General features: G+C 40.7%; 1 protein-coding gene across 1 annotated transcript in view; it reads left to right on the forward strand.

Moving 5' to 3' along the window:
• ATP10A (ATPase phospholipid transporting 10A (putative)) overlaps positions 1 to 20,415 on the forward strand; it is a 1,517,068-nt gene that overhangs the window by 470,123 nt on the left and 1,026,530 nt on the right. The window contains exon 3 of the mRNA XM_044073977.1: positions 8,104 to 8,189. Within this exon, the coding sequence (XP_043929912.1) occupies positions 8,104 to 8,189 (86 nt within the window). The remainder of the gene's footprint in view (positions 1 to 8,103; positions 8,190 to 20,415) is intronic.

Here is a 20,415-nt window from a genome sequence, read left to right on the forward strand (position 1 = left end):
GGGGCATCCTACCATAGTCACCACTGTCTCTCCCTTGCTGAATTGGGCTGACTTGAACTCCCTCACCTCCTTCAATGGTATCAACTCGCACTCGCCCACAAACTAGTAAACCATCCACTAAAAGTCCCATCCCTCCAGAATCTACTCCAACCCTATCATACCACCAGACCACTAAGATCCAGCAACAAAAATCACTTGCAGGTCACTAAAGGCAAAACCTCTGCTGGAGAAGCACTATTCTCTTGCACCATAGCCAAGTTATGGAACTCCCTCCCACCCACAATTACCTCCATGCCATCATGCACCCACTTCAAAACTTTACTAAAAGCACACCTAAAAACATGCTGGCTATGCCCTTGCAACTCCCCCTCTAATATCACCAACCCCATCCACCCACTACCTTTCTTTCCACTCCACTAACTACCTTGATTATAGCAAGCTCGGATTCTCATAAGCCTAACTACTTATTATACAGCAGAAACTTCTTATTGTAACAATTGTTAATGTCTGTTATGTACTTCACAGATGATAAAGATTCTAGTTGTCTACTGATGTACTATGTTCTTCATCTGTAACTATGTTTGTAATTTTTAATTGCTATATTGATCAAATTGTTAACTGTTATGTAAATCCAATGTAACTATTGTCTGTATATTTTAACTGTGGAGCTTTTCTCCCCGGGCCTCTGCTGAAAATGGACCTACGTCCAGTCGGACACTCCTGGTTAACAAATGTAAATAAATAAATAAATAAATAATCATGTCACTGTGGAGAAGAGGGCCCTGGTTCAGCTTGGGCTAGTCTAACAGCTCCTTTAAGTGGTTCTGTATTTCTAGCATCTTTGAGAGAGCCCTTTATTTTTTTGGGACTTGTAAACTTGTTGATTGATGTACTTACCTATCCCACATTCAAACATGCTGCTTTGGTGACTTTGAAGTTTCTCTTGGAAGATGGCATTCTTTGTGGCCATCACCTCTGCCCTCAGGATCTCAGAGTTTTGAGCACTTATTTGTAGGGAGGCATATTTGCTTTTTTTTTTTTTTTCCACTAAGTTGAAGTGCCCTGTATGACTGACCCACATTTCTTCTTGAAGATGGTATTATAGTTGTACTTAAGCCAGTCCATTTATTCACCCCTTTTCCTTAGGTTAGAAACTGTGGGAGAAAGAACGATCACTTCTTGGACATGCACTTCTCTGTCAGGTCCAGTGTGAAATATGATCATGGAAGATAGAATTACCGTTTGTCATCTTTGCTGAAGAGGCGGAGGGCTGGCTGTTGGCAGTAAGCATTCAAATGTAACTGCATTTTCTTTGACATCAGGTGGCAAACTGCTGCTGTAAAAGGCCACTCTGCTAGGACATGGCTGCTTCCTGTAGCTGTCACAACAGTCTCCATTGCAGACATTTTACTGCTGCCACTTGGTCATTGGAGTTGCACATTCAAAATTTTTTTCTTTAAACAACAAATTCTTACATTGTAGACAGTGGCATAGGTAAACATGCAATAAAGAAAACCAAACCCTAGCAGACATTTTATTTTTTATGCATTATACATTCATGGTTGCTTTCTTATTCACTCAAGCATTATATAAATTGCTCAGTTTATACTTTTTCTTAAAGCTCACTACACTTACTGGATATTATCCTGCATGTATTGTTCACGTAAATTCCATCTATGTCTTTGTAGATTGCTCCTTCTCTTCTCTAAAACTTGGATCTCCAATTCTTATTGCTTTTAGTATATTCAGTAGTTCAATTAGAGATGGTTTAGATTTCAGTTTCCATTTTGTAGTAATTGTGTTTTTGGCAGTCAATAACATTAAAGTTAGTTAGGCCTTACCATAATGATGATATGCTTCTGGAGCATTTCTCCCTGGGCCTCCACTGAAACAGGATCTGTGGAACCTAGTCGGACTTTCCCGGTCAACATATGTTAAATAAAATAAATAAATAAAATAATTAATAATAAAAATACCACCCAATAGTCCCACTGGACACGGGAGTGACACAGTAACAATGCCTGGATCAGTGACTTGCCTCAGGGTCATACAGAAGGCAAATGAGAGTTGAGGGAGTCAATCCCTGAGCAACAGAAACTCCAGCTTACAACCTTAACCCTCTGTGACAACTGCAAGAACAAACATCATTTCATTATTTACAACCATCTGATCCTCCAACATTTCAGACAAAGTACTCTGTAGGGCATTTTTAAAGTCTGCTAACTCATTGCATTTCCCAAAAAACATGTTCCCAATTCTCTCTCTGTCCCGTCATACCTCCAGCATTTACATTATACCCGGGTAAAAAAATCTCTGAAATCTGCTTGAGATTTAAAAAAAACTCTATGAGAAAAGCTTCCATGCAAAAATCCTAAGGGTATCCATTTGAAATATTGAGATCAACTTCAGCGAGTCCCAAAATAGAGATTGAATGGGCAAAAAAAATGTACTTGCTTATATTAAGTCAGAAGTGGCCATTTCTCTGAGATATAGCAATAGTACGTATATATATGTTTGAAGTAAAGCCGGGGGGGGGGGGGGCTTGCCTCCCTACAAAAATCAAGTTTAAAGAAGAATAATGCTCGATATTCCCTCTTCTGCATTATTAGTCTTCTTTTTCTTTGCTTTTTCTGTGCTGATCCTTGGTGCTACAAGTAAAGGCCATTTCAGTAAGGAGCCATCCTAAACATTCTGGACTTTGTTGTATACTTATGTCCCCCCATTGTTCTTTTGTATATTGCCTTTCCATTATTTATTCCCAATCATTTCTAACCTAATCTGATTTATTGTTCTATTTATCAGGAAGTATTTTGTATGCCCTACGATTTCTCTCTCTCTTTTATTTTATTCTTTAAACACCGGCTTCCATTCTAGACTGAATTAAAATTCTATCCAAGCTGGTCTTTCCCTTAGCACTCCCCAATCCCTTTCTCTTTGTCCATGCTCTGTTATCAGTCAGTGCTAGGGAAAGCGGTCTGCAACCTGCAGTCCACACTTCTGCTTGGCCTCATACCACTCTTATATTTCTCTCCCTCTCTCTCTCTCTCTCTAATTATTGCTAATTTTCTACAGTATATTCCAAACCTTACTTCTTGAACTCCCCCAACTACTTCATTGTCATTCCTTTCCAGTTTGATTGATAACCTTCTGCTTGTGTTATGTATATGAGCCTTGACTGCATACCTCTATAAAGTATCCCTTCAACTCAGGTAATCCTAAACCCCCTTGTTCTATGGGAAAAATCAACTGATCCCACTTGACCCTTGAACCATTCCTCTCCCAGACAAATTTTTTCTATTCTTGATTAATTGTGGTCCACTAGAAACATTTTAGATACTCGTAGCTTACTATCCATATCCATAATCAGGCTGTTTTAGCTTTTCAGTTTGTGTCATCTTTTTAGTTGCTCTTCACATATCATTAGCTGCCATAATAGAATCCATTTTAATCCATATACCTAAATAATTCATCTTATATCCCAATATGGGTATAGCTGAACATAGACTAGATGCATAGTTTACCACTATTAACATTTTTAATACCCAAAAAACATGAAATTGTCTCAGCATGTTCCACAACACCGAAATGTCCCTTTCTGGATATATGAAATATAAAATATCTGTGAAAAAAGCTAACTTTTCATGATTAAAATATCAGTTATATCCTTGAATTTGGGAGCCCCATATTTTCTTTGCCAAGGGTTCTATAAATATAAAGCAATTAACAAAGGCAAAGGAGGACACCCCTGCATTGTCCCCCTGTTCAAATTTGATGAGGAAGCCTCCCACTTTAATTATTACATCTGATCCTTTATGTAGGCTCCTAATTAATCCTATTCTATGAGGGAGAACAAATGCTGCTGTTGCCCTACTAATAAAATCCTATCTGACTCTACTGAATGCCTTCCCTGCATCAAAACCTACTAACAGTGGTTTCTTGCACTTTGCTTCCCTCTGGATAGTCATTGTTCAATTAATGTTGTCAAATGTTGACCGCCTCCACACAAAACCACATTGATCCATATCTGTCACTCTTTACCACTGTCTTTGCTAGTATACACATAAACAATTAATAATGGTGGTTTAAAATTGAAATGTGTCTTTGTAAAGCTGGGTAAGAAGGCTCTTTACCCTCTTTGGCTAATACAGCCACCACAGCTTTCTTACAGGATGCTAGTACTCCCCCTTTTTTTTAAATGCTGTTAAACAAATCCTTTGAGATCTTCATCACTTTTTTTCCTTTACATCTTCTAAGCTTCCATAAGAGTAGCATCTGTTCCTGGAGACTTCTCTGTTGATTGATTAATCATCATTTTTTGTTTCATCTCTTCCTATCTTAACTATTTTAGCCTTTAACCTTGGCATAATTAAATCTTTCATAACTGTTTCCATTTATAATTTTTTGATTTCCACATTTCTCTACTTTATATAAATATTCATAACATTTTTGAAATGTTTTTATTATCTATATTGAATCTCTGGTTATTATTTATTTCATTGCTGTAGGCTCCGTAAGTTTGGCAATGACCTGTTAACTTTTTGCTGCCCATCTCATTGTACTAAAAGTTTTTGTGCTCTGGGGTTATAAAAATATAGTTGCTTAACAGCAACTTTCTAAACTCATACATATTATCCAAATGCTCCCTTATTTTCCCTTCAGCACTTTGTAGTTGCTTGTCATTGTGTTCTGTGAGGGTTTCCTTCTGCAAAACTAACCTTTGTCAACCCCTCTAAATAATTCTCTTCCCTAAGAACTCTTCATTCATTTCCACTGCCCATTTCTTAAATTCTTCTCTCTGAGTCAAGTAAGAAAGCACCAGTGTGCCATTTTTACTTCGGTATCCTGCATCTTTGCCCAAGTTTTTTAACTGGTGCATGATCTGAAATGGTTATGTGATGTGTTTCAAAGCTTTCAGTTGAATGCATGTGTTCCTGTAAAGTAAAATGTCTACTCGGTCTAGCCCCATTATTGTACATTGGAAAATAAAATGTAAATTATTTATGGATTTCTGCTACTGAGTTCACATCTCCCATACCAAACATCCTCATATATTTGTTCAGAAATCCACCCTTTCCCTTCTAGTTCCTCCTCACTGTTGCAAATCTGGTTTAGTCCCCACTCATAACTAATAATATTCTCTGTGGAAAAGTTATTCCTCCCCAATTTCTCTTAACATCCTTAATAACAGTTTCAGGTGGAATATAAATCTATGCGTAATCTTCATCCCTGCCAGTAACCCTTTATTACCACAAATGTACCATTGTCTTTTCCTCTGTCTTTCATCACTATTGGAGGCCCCCTGCCAATTAGTATTATTATTATTCCCTATTTCTTTGCCCTGATATTCTGCTAAATGTCTGCCTTGATTTTTTTGTCAAATTTGTATGCTAATTTCTATACAAATATGTATCCTGTAACATTGCAGGATACATATTTGTATAAAGATATGTATCCTACAACATTGCTATTTGTGTCCCATACTTCTTAATATAATTAAATAGTCTTTTATTTTTGTCTGTGCATGTAGGAACATTTACATTCCATGATAACCTGGACCGAGTTGTCATTATGGTAGAAAGGTATTACTCCCACTTGTTAGACATGATAATTCTTTTGAATGTATGTCTCCAGCTTTTAGCTTACATGCATACATCAATGTTTTGCAGGTTAATCGCTTATGCTAGTTGCTTCTTCTCCTCTCCACTTCCATCTGTATCATACTTTTCAATATATATATATATATATATATATATATATATATATATATATATATATATTTGCTTTATTGAAAACTCAAAAAATTAAATGTGATTTAAAAAGGGGTAGGGGTTCTGAAAATGTAACAAAACATCAAGCTATGTACATTTCAAGAAATTAAGTTCACCCCTCTAGACAGAGACAGTTGCCCCAAATTGAAGGTTTCACCCACAGGTATTACATATTCTAAAATTGAAGTTACCCATGCAAAAGCTCATGTGACAGCCTGTGTTTCACTTAAACTGATTGCTGTCTGTTCTTTTCTTATCTCTGTTCCCCTCCCAGGTGTGAGAAAAGCTTGCTTGCTTTCAGCTAACATTAATGTTTCTAAAGATATGATTGCATTGTTATGAATATAGATTCTGTCTCCTTTCTCATTGCCAGATTTGGAACATGCATGCATGTGATGTGCTCTCTCAGTTAGCAAACCCTGCTGTGGAACATGGGTCTAATCACTTATCTGTACCTTCATAAAATTAATGCAGTAAATTCCTTCCTGATTCTGTTCTACAGAAAGGAAATCTCATATTTGTCATGTCTGCTCTGTCTTCTAACTTCACTATTTTTTTAAACTGATCTTCTTGAGAAACCTTATGCTCAACAAGACTTTTTCCAGCTCTGAATTTTGCATTTTTATCAGTTTATCTGAATAAGTGGTTAAAGGCTCTTCTATTTTACTGTTCTTCTGTTATTTGACTTTATATGTTTATTCAGTGTTTCACTTATTATAAACCCCTCTGAGTGCATTTGATTTATTTTTTCCTTCTCAGTTACTGGAAGCCATCTCCTGTACAAAAGTTGCAAACTTCAGTGGCTTTTTGCTGAACAGCTGGAAGATTCTTCCTGATAATGCTTTCTCTAATTTTATTCTTTGCTGGAATCCAGGTTGTATAATTATCAGCCAGTAACTGAATCATTCCCATACTGATAAAGGGTACTGGATTTTTTTTCTGCTTTTCAATTTTCAAAAGAGCAGAGCTTTAATCTATCTGTTGACCAATGTACAGCCTCCTTTGGTAGTCCATCGTACCTTCACCAGATGTTAATTCTTGGACCATGACTCAAGACTTTGGTCCTTTTTTGATATTTTATTACTTCAGGATTGGACCTTCAAAGTCTTCATCTTTTGGCTCTCCTGAATCTCCCACCTCCAGAGAAGTTTTAATACCGATTGGCATTCTTCCCAGTTATACATCCATTGAAGAGGATCCCCAGTACTATATGCAAAATATATGTGCTCTTTTTAATGTATCTGTCTTGAGAGGTCCCTTTTCAATGGGTCCTAATTATGCTTCCACTGTCCCCTTGAGTGTGGACAACTCTTATGGTAACTGTTGGAGCTGTCTGTGAATTGTGCAAGTGTGCATTCAAGGATCAACTTTATTACCAAACCCCAACTGCCCAGGTTTAACCAACTCACTGCTGATTGCTCAACTGATGCTGTACTTGTGATTAGCAGCAAACAGGGTGGCAATATCCCCACACCCCTTGACACAAGGGATCTGCCCCCCTCAGTGGACTGTAAATATATTGCCTCCAATATGACACTGATTCAGAGAAAGTATATTTACAGATGCATTCTGTGTATTTGAGTCTGCAGTGATGCAATACACAGATGAGTGCTTGGCTCTGAGCAGTGAGCAAAAGACTTGTTTATCCTTGTGCTGTTTAGGTTCCTTCTTTGTATTCTTGACTCGCAGGAAATGTCTTTGGGCCATGGTTGTGGGATGAACTGACAGGTGTTGGGTCTAGGCATGCTCCCCAATGCAGTATAGGGAGAGATGAGCATGAGAACTACACAGAACATTGTTGAAATGAAGATTGTAGGAAAAGATATCCCAGTACTAGACCCGCCTTTGAAACAACAGTCTTATATCTGTTTCTATTTTTCTGTAAATATTGTAGAAGCCTACGTTAATATAATTGAAACACCACAACATATGAACTGAATAAAACTTACAAAGGTGTTACTCTAATAAATCAAAATGGAATCCTTTGCATTGACTAAGGGTATGCACTGTTATGCAAAATCACATCCATCAGTAAGAAATGTCTCATTTTGAGCATCTTATGATAACTGTAGAACCCCTGTTGTTGGTCACTCTTTTTTTCCCCTGGTTGGCACTGTTGTAAGCTGAATATCTTCCCTAAATGGATGTTTAATTTAACTTCCAGCATTTTCTTAGTGGGCTTATATGTTTATTGTGGGTGATTGCTTTAAAGTTTTGATTTAGCCGTTTAGTTTTATATGCAGAGTAAACCAAAATTGGCAATGTAAAATAATCTATGAACTTTATGTATTGCTGTAAGTAAAACACATTGGCATTTTTTTCTTCATTGCTTTAGGACTCTGCTTTTGATCCTTTGAAGTTCAACAGCATCATTGAGAGTGAAAAGCCAAACAATGACCTGAACAGATTCCGTGGATACATGTGAGTGCCGTATAAATTCTGTGTCATTTATGAAAATACTGATGTAAGAATGGGTCATGAGGGGCATGAATACAGTGTGAGAACTGCCTGTCTGTTTTTCCATCAGTCTCAGCTGGCATACTGCCAAGATGCAAATTCTGGCTTCCCTGTCCAGATGTGGAGGAAGAGTATACTACTGTGTTACGCAGTCTGATGAAAGATAATTACAAACATACAAAAAGTAGAGCAGATCTGCTTTGGAATATATTGTCAAGTAGAAGTAAAACAGCTACTCGACTTCACACTTGTGCTGCTCTCTGATGTTCATCGTGTTTCACTGTTGCAGTCATTACACTTGGGTTATCCTGCTGGCAGGCGACCTGCAGTCGGCCCGAGTTCCAAAGTCTTGGTCTGGCGTCAGTTGTTGTCGCCTCTTCCCTGACGTCAGTGCGCCAGGGGTATAAAAGTTGCATCCGACGCCATTTTCTTCAGTTTTTCTTGCCCCAGATGTCAGGTGCCCCCAGATAGGAAGGCTGAAAAGATAAAAATATGCCAAAAAAATGCATATATTACTATAAACATTTCCTTAATCTACAAGCAAATACACCACATAGGTTGCATAGAGTTGAGAAGTACCGAAAAGTCCCAGCCAAGAAAAGGGGTATGGTGGTTGGGTATCCTCATAATGACTGCAACAGTGAATACACTCGAACATCTACATTTATGGTAGGTACACAACTGTACTCTTTAAGTAGCAATTTTGTACCACTATGGGAAGATGTAGGTCAACATTGTCTTGCTTTTTTATCAGTGTGGCCAGTGTTATATTATTGCTTTCCTTTGTGCTAAGAGTAAGGATGGACTGTGCCAGTAACCAGGTTTATTTAATTTGGCACCAAAACAGCAGATACTTAGGTGAGAACTTCACAATATTTTATATAGTTAACATTTGTTAACCAGATAATGTGACTGATCTGTAGATCATTTTTCACTATGGCCCAAGCCTTGACAGTGATATATACAACGTGAAGCCAGTAAACCAGCATGTGTTTTCAGTGGTGTAGCCGGGGTGGGATGAGCGGGTCTGCTGTACAGAATGCAGTGTTGGTGCAAGCAACTGATCCCTTTAGTGCAGTACTGCCTTTTAAAAGTCCTGAGGGACACTGTTGGTCATTTTCCTACTTTCTGATGAGACACCTGCAACTCACACTGTGTGGCAACTGTCCTTTATCATGTTTGCTATACATCTTGCAAATGTGTCTCAAATTTTAAAGCATTTAGCTTTTGTATGATGCCAACATGGGGAATAGTGTCAACGGCCTTATCCAGGTCAAGATATCCTGTATGCACTGCATATCCCCCATCTACAGCCTCTGTAACCCTTTCAAAGAAATTTACCAGACTAAATGAACATGGTCTACCCTTCAAAAAACTAAACTTTAATGGGTAATGTCTAACAACATTCTCAATCATAGATTGAGGTCAGTTGTAACACATTTCATGGCTTTGCAGATGAGACTTGTAAGGCTGATAGGTCTGTAATTACCTGGGGTAGTTGACAGTCCACCCTTACAGAGGGACATCACCACTGCTGTGTAACACTCAACAGGGAGAAAAACAGTTAAACTTGAGTTAAATAGTTTGAGTAGTGTGCCTGCAAGGGCATCTTTAATACTTGTATATTTGTTTCATGTCTTAAAAACATGACTATCACTTTTCATTATCAGACCGTGTGCCCTTTAATTTTGAAGGTAGTCTTATAAACATTACATCACATGTGATGGCAGGAAAGTCTTCTGTGTAGTGTGATCTCTTGGTATACCTAAAATCTTTCACTTATTCATTCAATGCTCCTTCCCTTAGTGTAACCAGCCTCTCTGGCTTTTGTAGGAATCTGTGATTTTACAGTCTGCTACATCCTCAGCTAACCTATTCTATTTATCCTCTTCCTCTCTGGAGGAAAGTAGTTTGCAATGTCTAATCTGAGCTTTTTGTATCCTTAATATGGTTGGTGTGTCTCCTCCTCCCTCCCCTTGTTTTTCATGTTGCACTTAATGCCTTCATGCCCCCTAAATAACTTGTGCACCCATATTGTGTTTCCCCTTTCTCACATATCCTGAGGTGAAAATAAATTCAGTTCCATTAATGTTGTCTTGTATCCTTTGTATTTCATTGTCTAACTTGGTGCACATTCATCAATGTTCTCAAATAGTTTAATATTTGTATATCTGTATTATTACCAGAGCTGAACACAGGACCTCAGTGACCTGAGAAGGGATCCATACAAGTGTAATATAACTTCTCTCTTCCTGAAATCTGTTTCCTTAAAGGCTACACCTCAGCACCTTATTGGTCTTGCCAACAACTTTTCTAGTTTGAGTTTGATGCTTTATTTCTGCTTTTATTAATTCACCAAATGACCTTTGCCTTTGGGGGCTCATTTGCCATCTCACTTTAGGATTATTTAGAGTCTGGGTGAAGTACCTTAGATATCCTGAGTTAGGCTTTAGATGATAATTCTCATTTCACTATGTCTATCAGGCCTCTCTGAATGCTTACTTCACTATCCTCTGCTGTCATCTGTATCTTTAGTTGTTTAACTTCAGATCCATAATAACCATCCAGTTCACCTTCGTCCCGTTTAATTCATCCATTCAGCCCTCCTAGAGGTGACAGCTCCATGTTCCATATGTTCCTCCTAGGGTCAAGGTAGTGTCGTTCACAAATAATTTTATTCTTTGTGTCCCTTATTATGTGAAAGACACCAAAGATCATTGGTCCCACAATCACTCTGAAACCAACCAATCACTTCTGTTTTCCTTGAGACTGTCGACTTAAGTACTATGTTTTGCTTTCGTCAGCCAGGTGCCATTGCACCCCTTTGGGTAACTTCACTCCTAATCCAGGTCCCTTAAGTTTGTCTGTTGGACTTCTTTGAGACGCTAAGCTATTACTTCACTAAAGTCAAGTTATAAAACAATGACTGAGTTTCCTGGTTCATGTTCCAGCATAACCAAGTCTTGAACTAACTTGACCTGCTTTCCAAAGACCCATGTTGGCCCACAGTGATGTTACAGCTCACAGCAGTCACCAAGGGAGGGATTAACATATCAAATAGAAAAGCTCTCCAGGAAGCACTCACTTTTCCTGCAGTGTCTTTTTCATGACGTTTCCTTCTGCTAAGATCAGGGTTATGGATCTGTCATTCCCTGGGTCATTTTAGCTACATCTTTATGAAGTAGCTCTACATGGACTCCATCCAGTCCCTCTGAGTGCTGCCTCTGCTGAGACACTAACTAGACATTTAGCTCTGCAGACCTGTAAGTGTATCAACCAGGTTCTTGAAAGTCCATTGTTGGTATGATGTCAGCGCCATGCATATTCTCACCGTAACTACTTCAGTTTGCTTTTTACAGCTCTCGATATAGTTTCCTGTCTTTTGTCCTCGATTTCTCATTCTCCATTCAGAGTGGCTGTCTGTGTTCTTTCCTTTTATGAAGATAGAGTTGAAGACCTGGCTGAAAATGTCTACATTCCTCATATTCACTGAACTTCTTCACTTCCATCATCAGTCTCTGCAGGTCTGTCTTCACCGTTTTTTCCCCTCAATAACCATTTCCCCTCCATACCTGACAACTGATAACAATCTCCTACTGGACTTGAACCCGGTTATTCCCCCAACCACTAGGAGGTCCCTCAGCGTAAGGGAGAAAGCCAAAAGAAGGGAATGGCATACAGGCAACTATAGATTTAGTTTGTGTGCTGGTCACTACAGTGGCAATGAAGGCTGTTCTGTTTGATATGCTAATCCCTCCCTTGGTGACTGCTGTGAGTGCCAGCATCACTGTGGACCTACTATACTCTCCCTGTGTGTGTGCATTCTTCCATCAACATACTCATGAGACCTGCCATCATTGGCTTGGGAATACCAAATTCATGTCCTTGGTCCTGTCTATTTTGTTGAGGGCTGTGTTAGTCTCAACTTGCATGGAGGTGATTTGTTAACCCTAGCTACGTCTACCCCCCTCCTACTGGCCGGGAGACCTAGCAATGGCTATTCACTCCCATGATCTCCTGCCTGATTATTTCCACACCTGAGCCATTATTCAAACTCTGGACTAGCCATGTTTTATTCTCTCTCTGCCACCCCAAAGCTAGATCTGAGTTGACCTTTCTTCCTTTTCAAACTAAAAATAATTTTATTTCCCATGTCTTTAGTTGTTCTGTAAAATATTTACAGAGATTTGCTTTTGCATCTCTTTTCCTGGCAATCCTAATAGTTCGGTCTCCATATCTCTCTACTCTGTTGTAATTCATTACATGTTCTTCCCCTTCATTAGATGGACTACCTTCTTAACTGCTTTGTTGGACTCCATTGGCCTGATTTTTGTCTCCACCATACTTCTATTCTCTATGCAGATTTGCATAGCTGTCTTCATGCATCTCTTTCCTGTTAGACTGTCTCTTCCTCTTAGTTTCCAGTCTCCCATATGGATCAGAACAATTTTCCCCAAGCTTTGTGCAGTCTGCCTTTCGGTAGTCTGCATTTTTGTTTTTGTCATTTTACATGTTGTTCCCCTCACTTGTGATGAAGCAGACTGCGACATGGTCACTACTAGACAGAAGCACTTCTGCTTTTATGTATACAACTCCCAATGTTTATTCAAGTACAGATACCAAACAAATCTTTTTTCCCTCTCTATCAGTGTACCATGCCAGAACTCCAGTTCTCCTTCCAATGCTGGATCTACCAGCCAATCCCTGTAACTCCACTGAACTTACCCTGGTATGTGCTGCTGCCAATCATGGATTCTAAGGGGGTCTCAGGGGCTCAGCTGTCTTTGCATCTTTCCTGGGGGGGGATCTTGTACTTCTGTCCCATCCCCACCTCCCTTACAGCAGTGTGGTTGCATCCAAGGGGTAGGTGTGTAACTGGGACATTGCATTATATTGCCTCATCTAAGAGCAGCTCAACCAGGTCTACCCTCACCCTTTGTTTAGGCCATGACTCCTTTTAATGTCTCCAGTCTCAACAGGAGACACATTACTGCCCTCTTGCCACAATCAGTATGCCCCTCCTTCAGTTGCCCAAGCTGCTAATCAAGCCTGGGTCACCAGGGTTGTAGCTGGGACTTTATTCCTCTATGCCACCAGAGCAACAGTGATACCAAAGGAAATCTGCAAGTCTTTCTTCAATTATCTCTAGTAAATAAGGAGTAATGTTCAACGATGCACTGAGCTCATCCATAATAATATTACACATTCCAATCCCAAAGTCTAGTAAATAAGGAGTAATGTTCAACGATGCACTGAGCTCATCCATAATAATATTACACATTCCAATCCCAAAGTCTAGTAAATAAGGAGTAATGTTCAGCGATGCACTGAGCTCATCCATAATAATATTACACATTCCAATCCCAAAGTCTAGTAAATAAGGAGTAATGTTCAGCGATGCACTGAGCTCATCCATAATAATATCACACATTCCAATCCCAAAGTCTAGTAAATAAGGAGTAATGTTCAGCGATGCACTGAGCTCATCCATAATAATATCACACATTCCAATCCCAAAGTCTAGTAAATAAGGAGTAATGTTCAGCGATGCACTGAGCTCATCCATAATAATATTACACATTCCAATCCCAAAGTCTAGTAAATAAGGAGTAATGTTCAACGATGCACTGAGCTCATCCATAATAATATTACACATTCCAATCCCAAAGTCTAGTAAATAAGGAGTAATGTTCAGCGATGCACTGAGCTCATCCATAATAATATTACACATTCCAATCCCAAAGTCTAGTAAATAAGGAGTAATGTTCAGCGATGCACTGAGCTCATCCATAATAATATTACACATTCCAATCCCAAAGTCTAGTAAATAAGGAGTAATGTTCAGCGATGCACTGAGCTCATCCATAATAATATTACACATTCCAATCCCAAAGTCTAGTAAATAAGGAGTAATGTTCAACGATGCACTGAGCTCATCCATAATAATATTACACATTCCAATCCCAAAGTCTAGTAAATAAAGAGTAATGTTCAGCGATGCACTGAGCTCATCCATAATAATATTACACATTCCAATCCCAAAGTCTAGTAAATGAGGAGTAATGTTCAGCGATGCACTGAGCTCATCCATAATAATATTACACATTCCAATCCCAAAGTCTAGTAAATAAGGAGTAATGTTCAGCGATGCACTGAGCTCATCCATAATAATATTACACATTCCAATCCCAAAGTCTAGTAAATGAGGAGTAATGTTCAGCGATGCACTGAGCTCATCCATAATAATATTACACATTCCAATCCCAAAGTCTAGTAAATAAGGAGTAATGTTCAGCGATGCACTGAGCTCATCCATAATAATATCACACATTCCAATCCCAAAGTCTAGTAAATAAGGAGTAATGTTCAGCGATGCACTGAGCTCATCCATAATAATATCACACATTCCAATCCCAAAGTCTAGTAAATAAGGAGTAATGTTCAGCGATGCACTGAGCTCATCCATAATAATATTACACATTCCAATCACAAAGTCTAGTAAATAAGGAGTAATGTTCAACGATGCACTGAGCTCATCCATAATAATATTACACATTCCAATCCCAAAGTCTAGTAAATAAGGAGTAATGTTCAGCGATGCACTGAGCTCATCCATAATAATATCGCACATTCCAATCCCAAAGTCTAGTAAATAAGGAGTAATGTTCAACGATGCACTGAGCTCATCCATAATAATATTGCACATTCCAATCCCAAAGTCTAGTAAATAAGGAGTAATGTTCAACGATGCACTGAGCTCATCCATAATAATATCACACATTCCAATCCCAAAGTCTAGTAAATAAGGAGTAATGTTCAACGATGCACTGAGCTCATCCATAATAATATTACACATTCCAATCCCAAAGTCTAGTAAATAAACAGTAATGTTCAACGATGCACTGAGCTCATCCATAATAATATCACACATTCCAATCCCAAAGTCTAGTAAATAAGGAGTAATGTTCAGCGATGCACTGAGCTCATCCATAATAATATTACACATTCCAATCCCAAAGTCTAGTAAATGAGGAGTAATGTTCAGCGATGCACTGAGCTCATCCATAATAATATTACACATTCCAATCCCAAAGTCTAGTAAATGAGGAGTAATGTTCAGCGATGCACTGAGCTCATCCATAATAATATTACACATTCCAATCCCAAAGTCTAGTAAATAAGGAGTAATGTTCAGCGATGCACTGAGCTCATCCATAATAATATTACACATTCCAATCCCAAAGTCTAGTAAATGAGGAGTAATGTTCAGCGATGCACTGAGCTCATCCATAATAATATTACACATTCCAATCCCAAAGTCTAGTAAATGAGGAGTAATGTTCAGCGATGCACTGAGCTCATCCATAATAATATTACACATTCCAATCCCAAAGTCTAGTAAATAAGGAGTAATGTTCAGCGATGCACTGAGCTCATCCATAATAATATTACACATTCCAATCCCAAAGTCTAGTAAATAAGGAGTAATGTTCAACGATGCACTGAGCTCATCCATAATAATATTACACATTCCAATCCCAAAGTCTAGTAAATAAGGAGTAATGTTCAACGATGCACTGAGCTCATCCATAATAATATCACACATTCCAATCCCAAAGTCTAGTAAATAAGGAGTAATGTTCAGCGATGCACTGAGCTCATCCATAATAATATTACACATTCCAATCCCAAAGTCTAGTAAATGAGGAGTAATGTTCAGCGATGTACTGAGCTCATCCATAATAATATTACACATTCCAATCCCAAAGTCTAGTAAATAAGGAGTAATGTTCAACGATGCACTGAGCTCATCCATAATAATATTACACATTCCAATCCCCCCAAAAAATGTTTCTATGGCAGAGCCATAGCTGGTTCATCTACCTCCTCATGCCTGTCCCTTATGTGGCACCCCTACCCCTCTGCTCTACACTTGAAGAGGAAAAAAAAGGTTTATTTCCTTAGTTTGGTGTTATAAGCCAGATCCCTACTTCCTCATTTCTTTAATTGCAAACTGATTACTGCAGTACTTTGTATGTGGTTAAGCTGAAATGCATTTCTGTACTGGCATTCAGAAATGCCAGAAAGGAAAGCCACGGTGCAGCAGTTAGCATTGCCACCTCACAGAAAGAGGTTCTCCGGTTTGATCCTCGGCTGGGGTGCCTTCTGTGCAGAGTCTGCATGTCCTCCCTGTGGGCATGTGGGTTTCCTCTGGGTGCTCTGGTTTCCTCCCACATCCCAAAGACATGCTGTAGGTGGATTGGACACTCTAAATTGGCCCTAGGCATGAGTATGTGCGTGTGTGTGCCTTCTGTGGAAGGTTGGGTGCTAGGCTGGCAACTCAACACAGTAAAACTCCACTGCCAATCATGAGCGGACAGGTGATCCGCTGTGGTGACCCCTAACCAGGAAAAGCCAAAAGAAGAAGAAGAAAGGAAAAAATGCAGAAACTGTACATGTTCTTCATGTTTCTATGTTGCAGTCATCACATTTGGGTTATCCCTGCCAGGGTAGCCCTTGGCCAACCTGAATACCAGAGACTTAGTATTTCTGTGTCAGTTGCTATCGGTTGAGGACTGACGTCAGGTCATCAATGGTATAAAGGAATGCAGCTGACACCATTACATCAGTCTTTCTTGCTGTGGAGCCCGAAGCCTAAGCAGTTTATATGAGTGCCGGTTGGCTGCTACTGAGTTTTGTTTCCAAACCGAAGTTGAAGTCTTCAGAAGCTAAGTACCCTGTTGGGGATCCTTTTTTCTTGCACTAACCAATGTCAGAAATCTATGCAGACTGTTAGAATTCTTACAGGTGCAGCCCCCTAGGTTCAGCAGGCATTTTCCTTCCAAACACTGGTCCTTTCATGCACCTAGTAAACAGGGCCAGCCTAGGCCCCATGGAAACAGACCTCCAAGACAGCAGTCCCACAGGTTGCAGAGATCTAAGCAGTGGACTGCCTCCACTTCAAAACCAGAGAGTTCTAAGCCTCCCCCTTATGATAAGAACTCACAATGACTCTCACCACCTCCTGACCTCACCTCTTCCCACCATCACATTCCCCTAGGAGGAAAACTCTCCTTTCACTCAAGCACCTGGGCCACCATTACCAAGGGCCAATGGTTTTTGAACATTGTGTCTCAGAGGTACAAATTCTCCTTCCACACCCTTTCAACCCCAGAAGGGTTCCCAGATCTACCACCAAATCAGTGAGCAGAGGATCAAAAGGAAATCCATTCCCTGCTCTCCTTGGAAGCAGTAGAACACGTTCCTGCAGAGCAGATAGGCCAAGGCTTCTATTCCAGACTTTTTCTGGTACCCAGAAAAGAGGACACCTGGCACCCCATCGTCAATCTATCCATTCGAAACACCTTCCTGGTGATCCCAAAATTCAAAATGCTCACCCTCCAGCAGCTGCTGCCCATGCTCTCCAAGGATGCTTGTCTATCCACCCTGGACCTAAAAGAGGCCTACCTCCACATTTCCATCAGGGATTCCTGCAGAAAATGTCTTTGCTTCAGGGCAGGATCTCAACATTTTCAGTTCTGTGCACTTCCCTTTGGCTTATCTACTGCTTCCAGAGTATCCACAAAATGCCTGGCTCTGGCCATTGCTTTTTGCAGACAAATAAATATTCAAATTTACTCCTACTTAGACAACTGCCTTATTCAGGCAGACAGCCAGGAAAAGCTGCCCAAAGACCTGGCCTTTGTAAAGGACCTACTAACCTCCTTAGGGTACACAATTAATGAATATAAATCCAAACACGTACCCACCAAAAGGATAACCTTCCTGGGAGCAAGGCTGGTCACAGCATCCCACATGGCATGCCTAACACCAGAGAAGCAAAGTTTCCTAACAGCTTACTTCTCTCAACTGACCACCAGGCCCCAGCTTTCTGCAAGGGAAATCCTGCAAGCCCTGGGGTTCATGGCATCTTGCATACTCTTTATTCCATATGCCAGACTGCATATGAGGAAACTTCAATGGTTCCTAAAGAGCCTTTGGTGTCAACACTCTCAAGATCTGGAAACTCTTTTACCTATCATTCCTTGCATGAGGACAGAATTTCTTTGGGCAATAGCCTGCTCCCACAACAAGGGATTGCCCTTCTCCCCACACTGTGCCACCCAGACCCTCACCACAGATGCATCAGACTATGCTTGGGGTGCACACCTGGATGGCAGGTGCATACAGGGCCAATTGAACCCCCAGCAGCTCCCCCTGCACATCAATCAAAAAGAGATGATGTCTGTGCAGTAGGTCTTGATAGCTTTCAAAAACCCTTCCTCTCTCCAGGAGTTCTCCTGATCAGAACAGACAACACCACTGTGATGCGGTACAACAAGCAAGGAGGGACTCACTCATACCCTCTATGCAGGCTGGCCATGATCCTTTGGTTTACAGCCTCTTCCATGCAACTACACCTGTTAGTACAATACCTGCCAGGCTCTCTCAACTCCCTGGCAGATCAGTTAAGCAGAAATCTTTTGGACCCCCACGTGCGGCAGCTCAACAGAAACACCTTCATACTAATCACTCAGAAATGGGAAACTCTGGAGGTCGACCTCTTTGCCTCCCACACCAACCATCAGCTCAGCAAATTCTGCACCAGGGAGGATCAATGCATGGCATGGAAAGTGGATGCCCTGTGCTTCCCCTGGGTAAACCCCTCGGTCTATGCCATTCCTCCCCTACCTCTCATTCCCAGGGTACTGATCAAAAGAAGGGAGGAAAAACCAAGGACCATTCTCATAGCTCCAGACTGGCCCAGACAGCACTGGTACCCCTTGCTGTGCAGCCTGATGTCCTTCAAGGATGCATCTGCAGTCCTTACAAATGGGTTGTCCTGTCGTCAGGCAGCCCTTCGGTCGGCCGGATTCCAAAGTCTGGGTCTGGCCTCGGCTGGTGTCGCACTTCACCTGACGTCATAGCTGCAGTTCTTCGGGTATAAAGGCATCAGCCGACGCCATTTTCCTCAGTCTTTCTTGCCATGTGGCGCCCGAAGCAGAAGCTGTTCGCAAGTGCCAGTCGGTCAGAACCAGAGATTACTACTACCGAATATGACTACGAAGACTTCTAAAAAGCTAAGTACCCCGTTGGGGACTCTTTCTTGCCTCAGCCGATGTCAGAAAAAGTGAATAACTGTTTAACTTGTGGGAAACAAATACCTCATAAAGATTTCCACTCTTACTGCTTACCCTGTTTAGGCCCAGACCACGTAGCAGCTTGTCTAGCCTGTGCTTCTTTTAACCGGCGGACGCTTAGACGTCGGTCTGAATTTGCTGAGGAGTTTTTCGGCTCCGATTTTGCTTATATTATGCCGTCGGATCCTCCGACTACGCAAATGTCTAAAAAGCGCAAGGAAAAGGACAGGCACTCGCGGTCCGCGGCTTCGGACGAAACCGCGGTTAAGCAAACTGCGAGTGTCTCGGTTTCGGCTGAAACCGAGCAAGCGGTTCTTCCTTCAGCTGAAAACTTACCTTCTACCGAGGCCTCTTCCAACCTGGTGGAATCGGCTTCAGAAAACCCACCTGCTGTTGCAGTTTCTCAGGAATTAAATGACACTATTCCCTTGGATATTTCAACCCCTGCACGTGGAGCTGCTAGGCCTCCTGCAGCCATGTCCATTAAGGCCTTTGCCAGGGCTAAAGCAGCTAAAGCTACTAAGACTGTGCCTGCTAAGACCCCCACTCACAGGCCCAGCTCTAGTTCTCAAATGCTTAGTTTAGCAGAGGATCTCATTTCTTTAATCCGGGGATCCCAACCTCAACCAGACAGGGCCTCTCAGCCACCTCCAGAGAAGAGGCCTAGAGCAGAGCCCCCTCAGCCACTTTCTACAGATGATTCCTCTGATGATTCAGATGATTCCGACCCTCCAGAGGCTCCTTTCTCCCCTGATGAATCATTAGACAAAAAATCTGTTCAGGAAATGGTACATAACATTCAGCAAGTCAGTAACCATTCCTTAAAATGCGGCTATGATGCACTGGAGGCTTCCTTTAGATCAGCCATGACTGGCACAGTTATCAGAAGGCATGCATGGTTAAAAGAGCAGGCCTTACCAGACCATGTCAAGTCCAAACTATTAGATGCTCCTATGGATAAGATCAATTTGTTTGGCTCTCCTGCACAACAGGTGCTGAAGAAGATGGAAGAGAAGGCAAAATCTGTCAAAACAGTAAAAGATTTCTTA

Source organism: Protopterus annectens, chromosome 6.part0 (assembly GCF_019279795.1).
Source record: "Protopterus annectens isolate FY-2018-M chromosome 6.part0, PAN1.0, whole genome shotgun sequence".
In the NCBI taxonomy this organism is placed as follows: Eukaryota; Metazoa; Chordata; order Ceratodontiformes; family Protopteridae; genus Protopterus; species Protopterus annectens.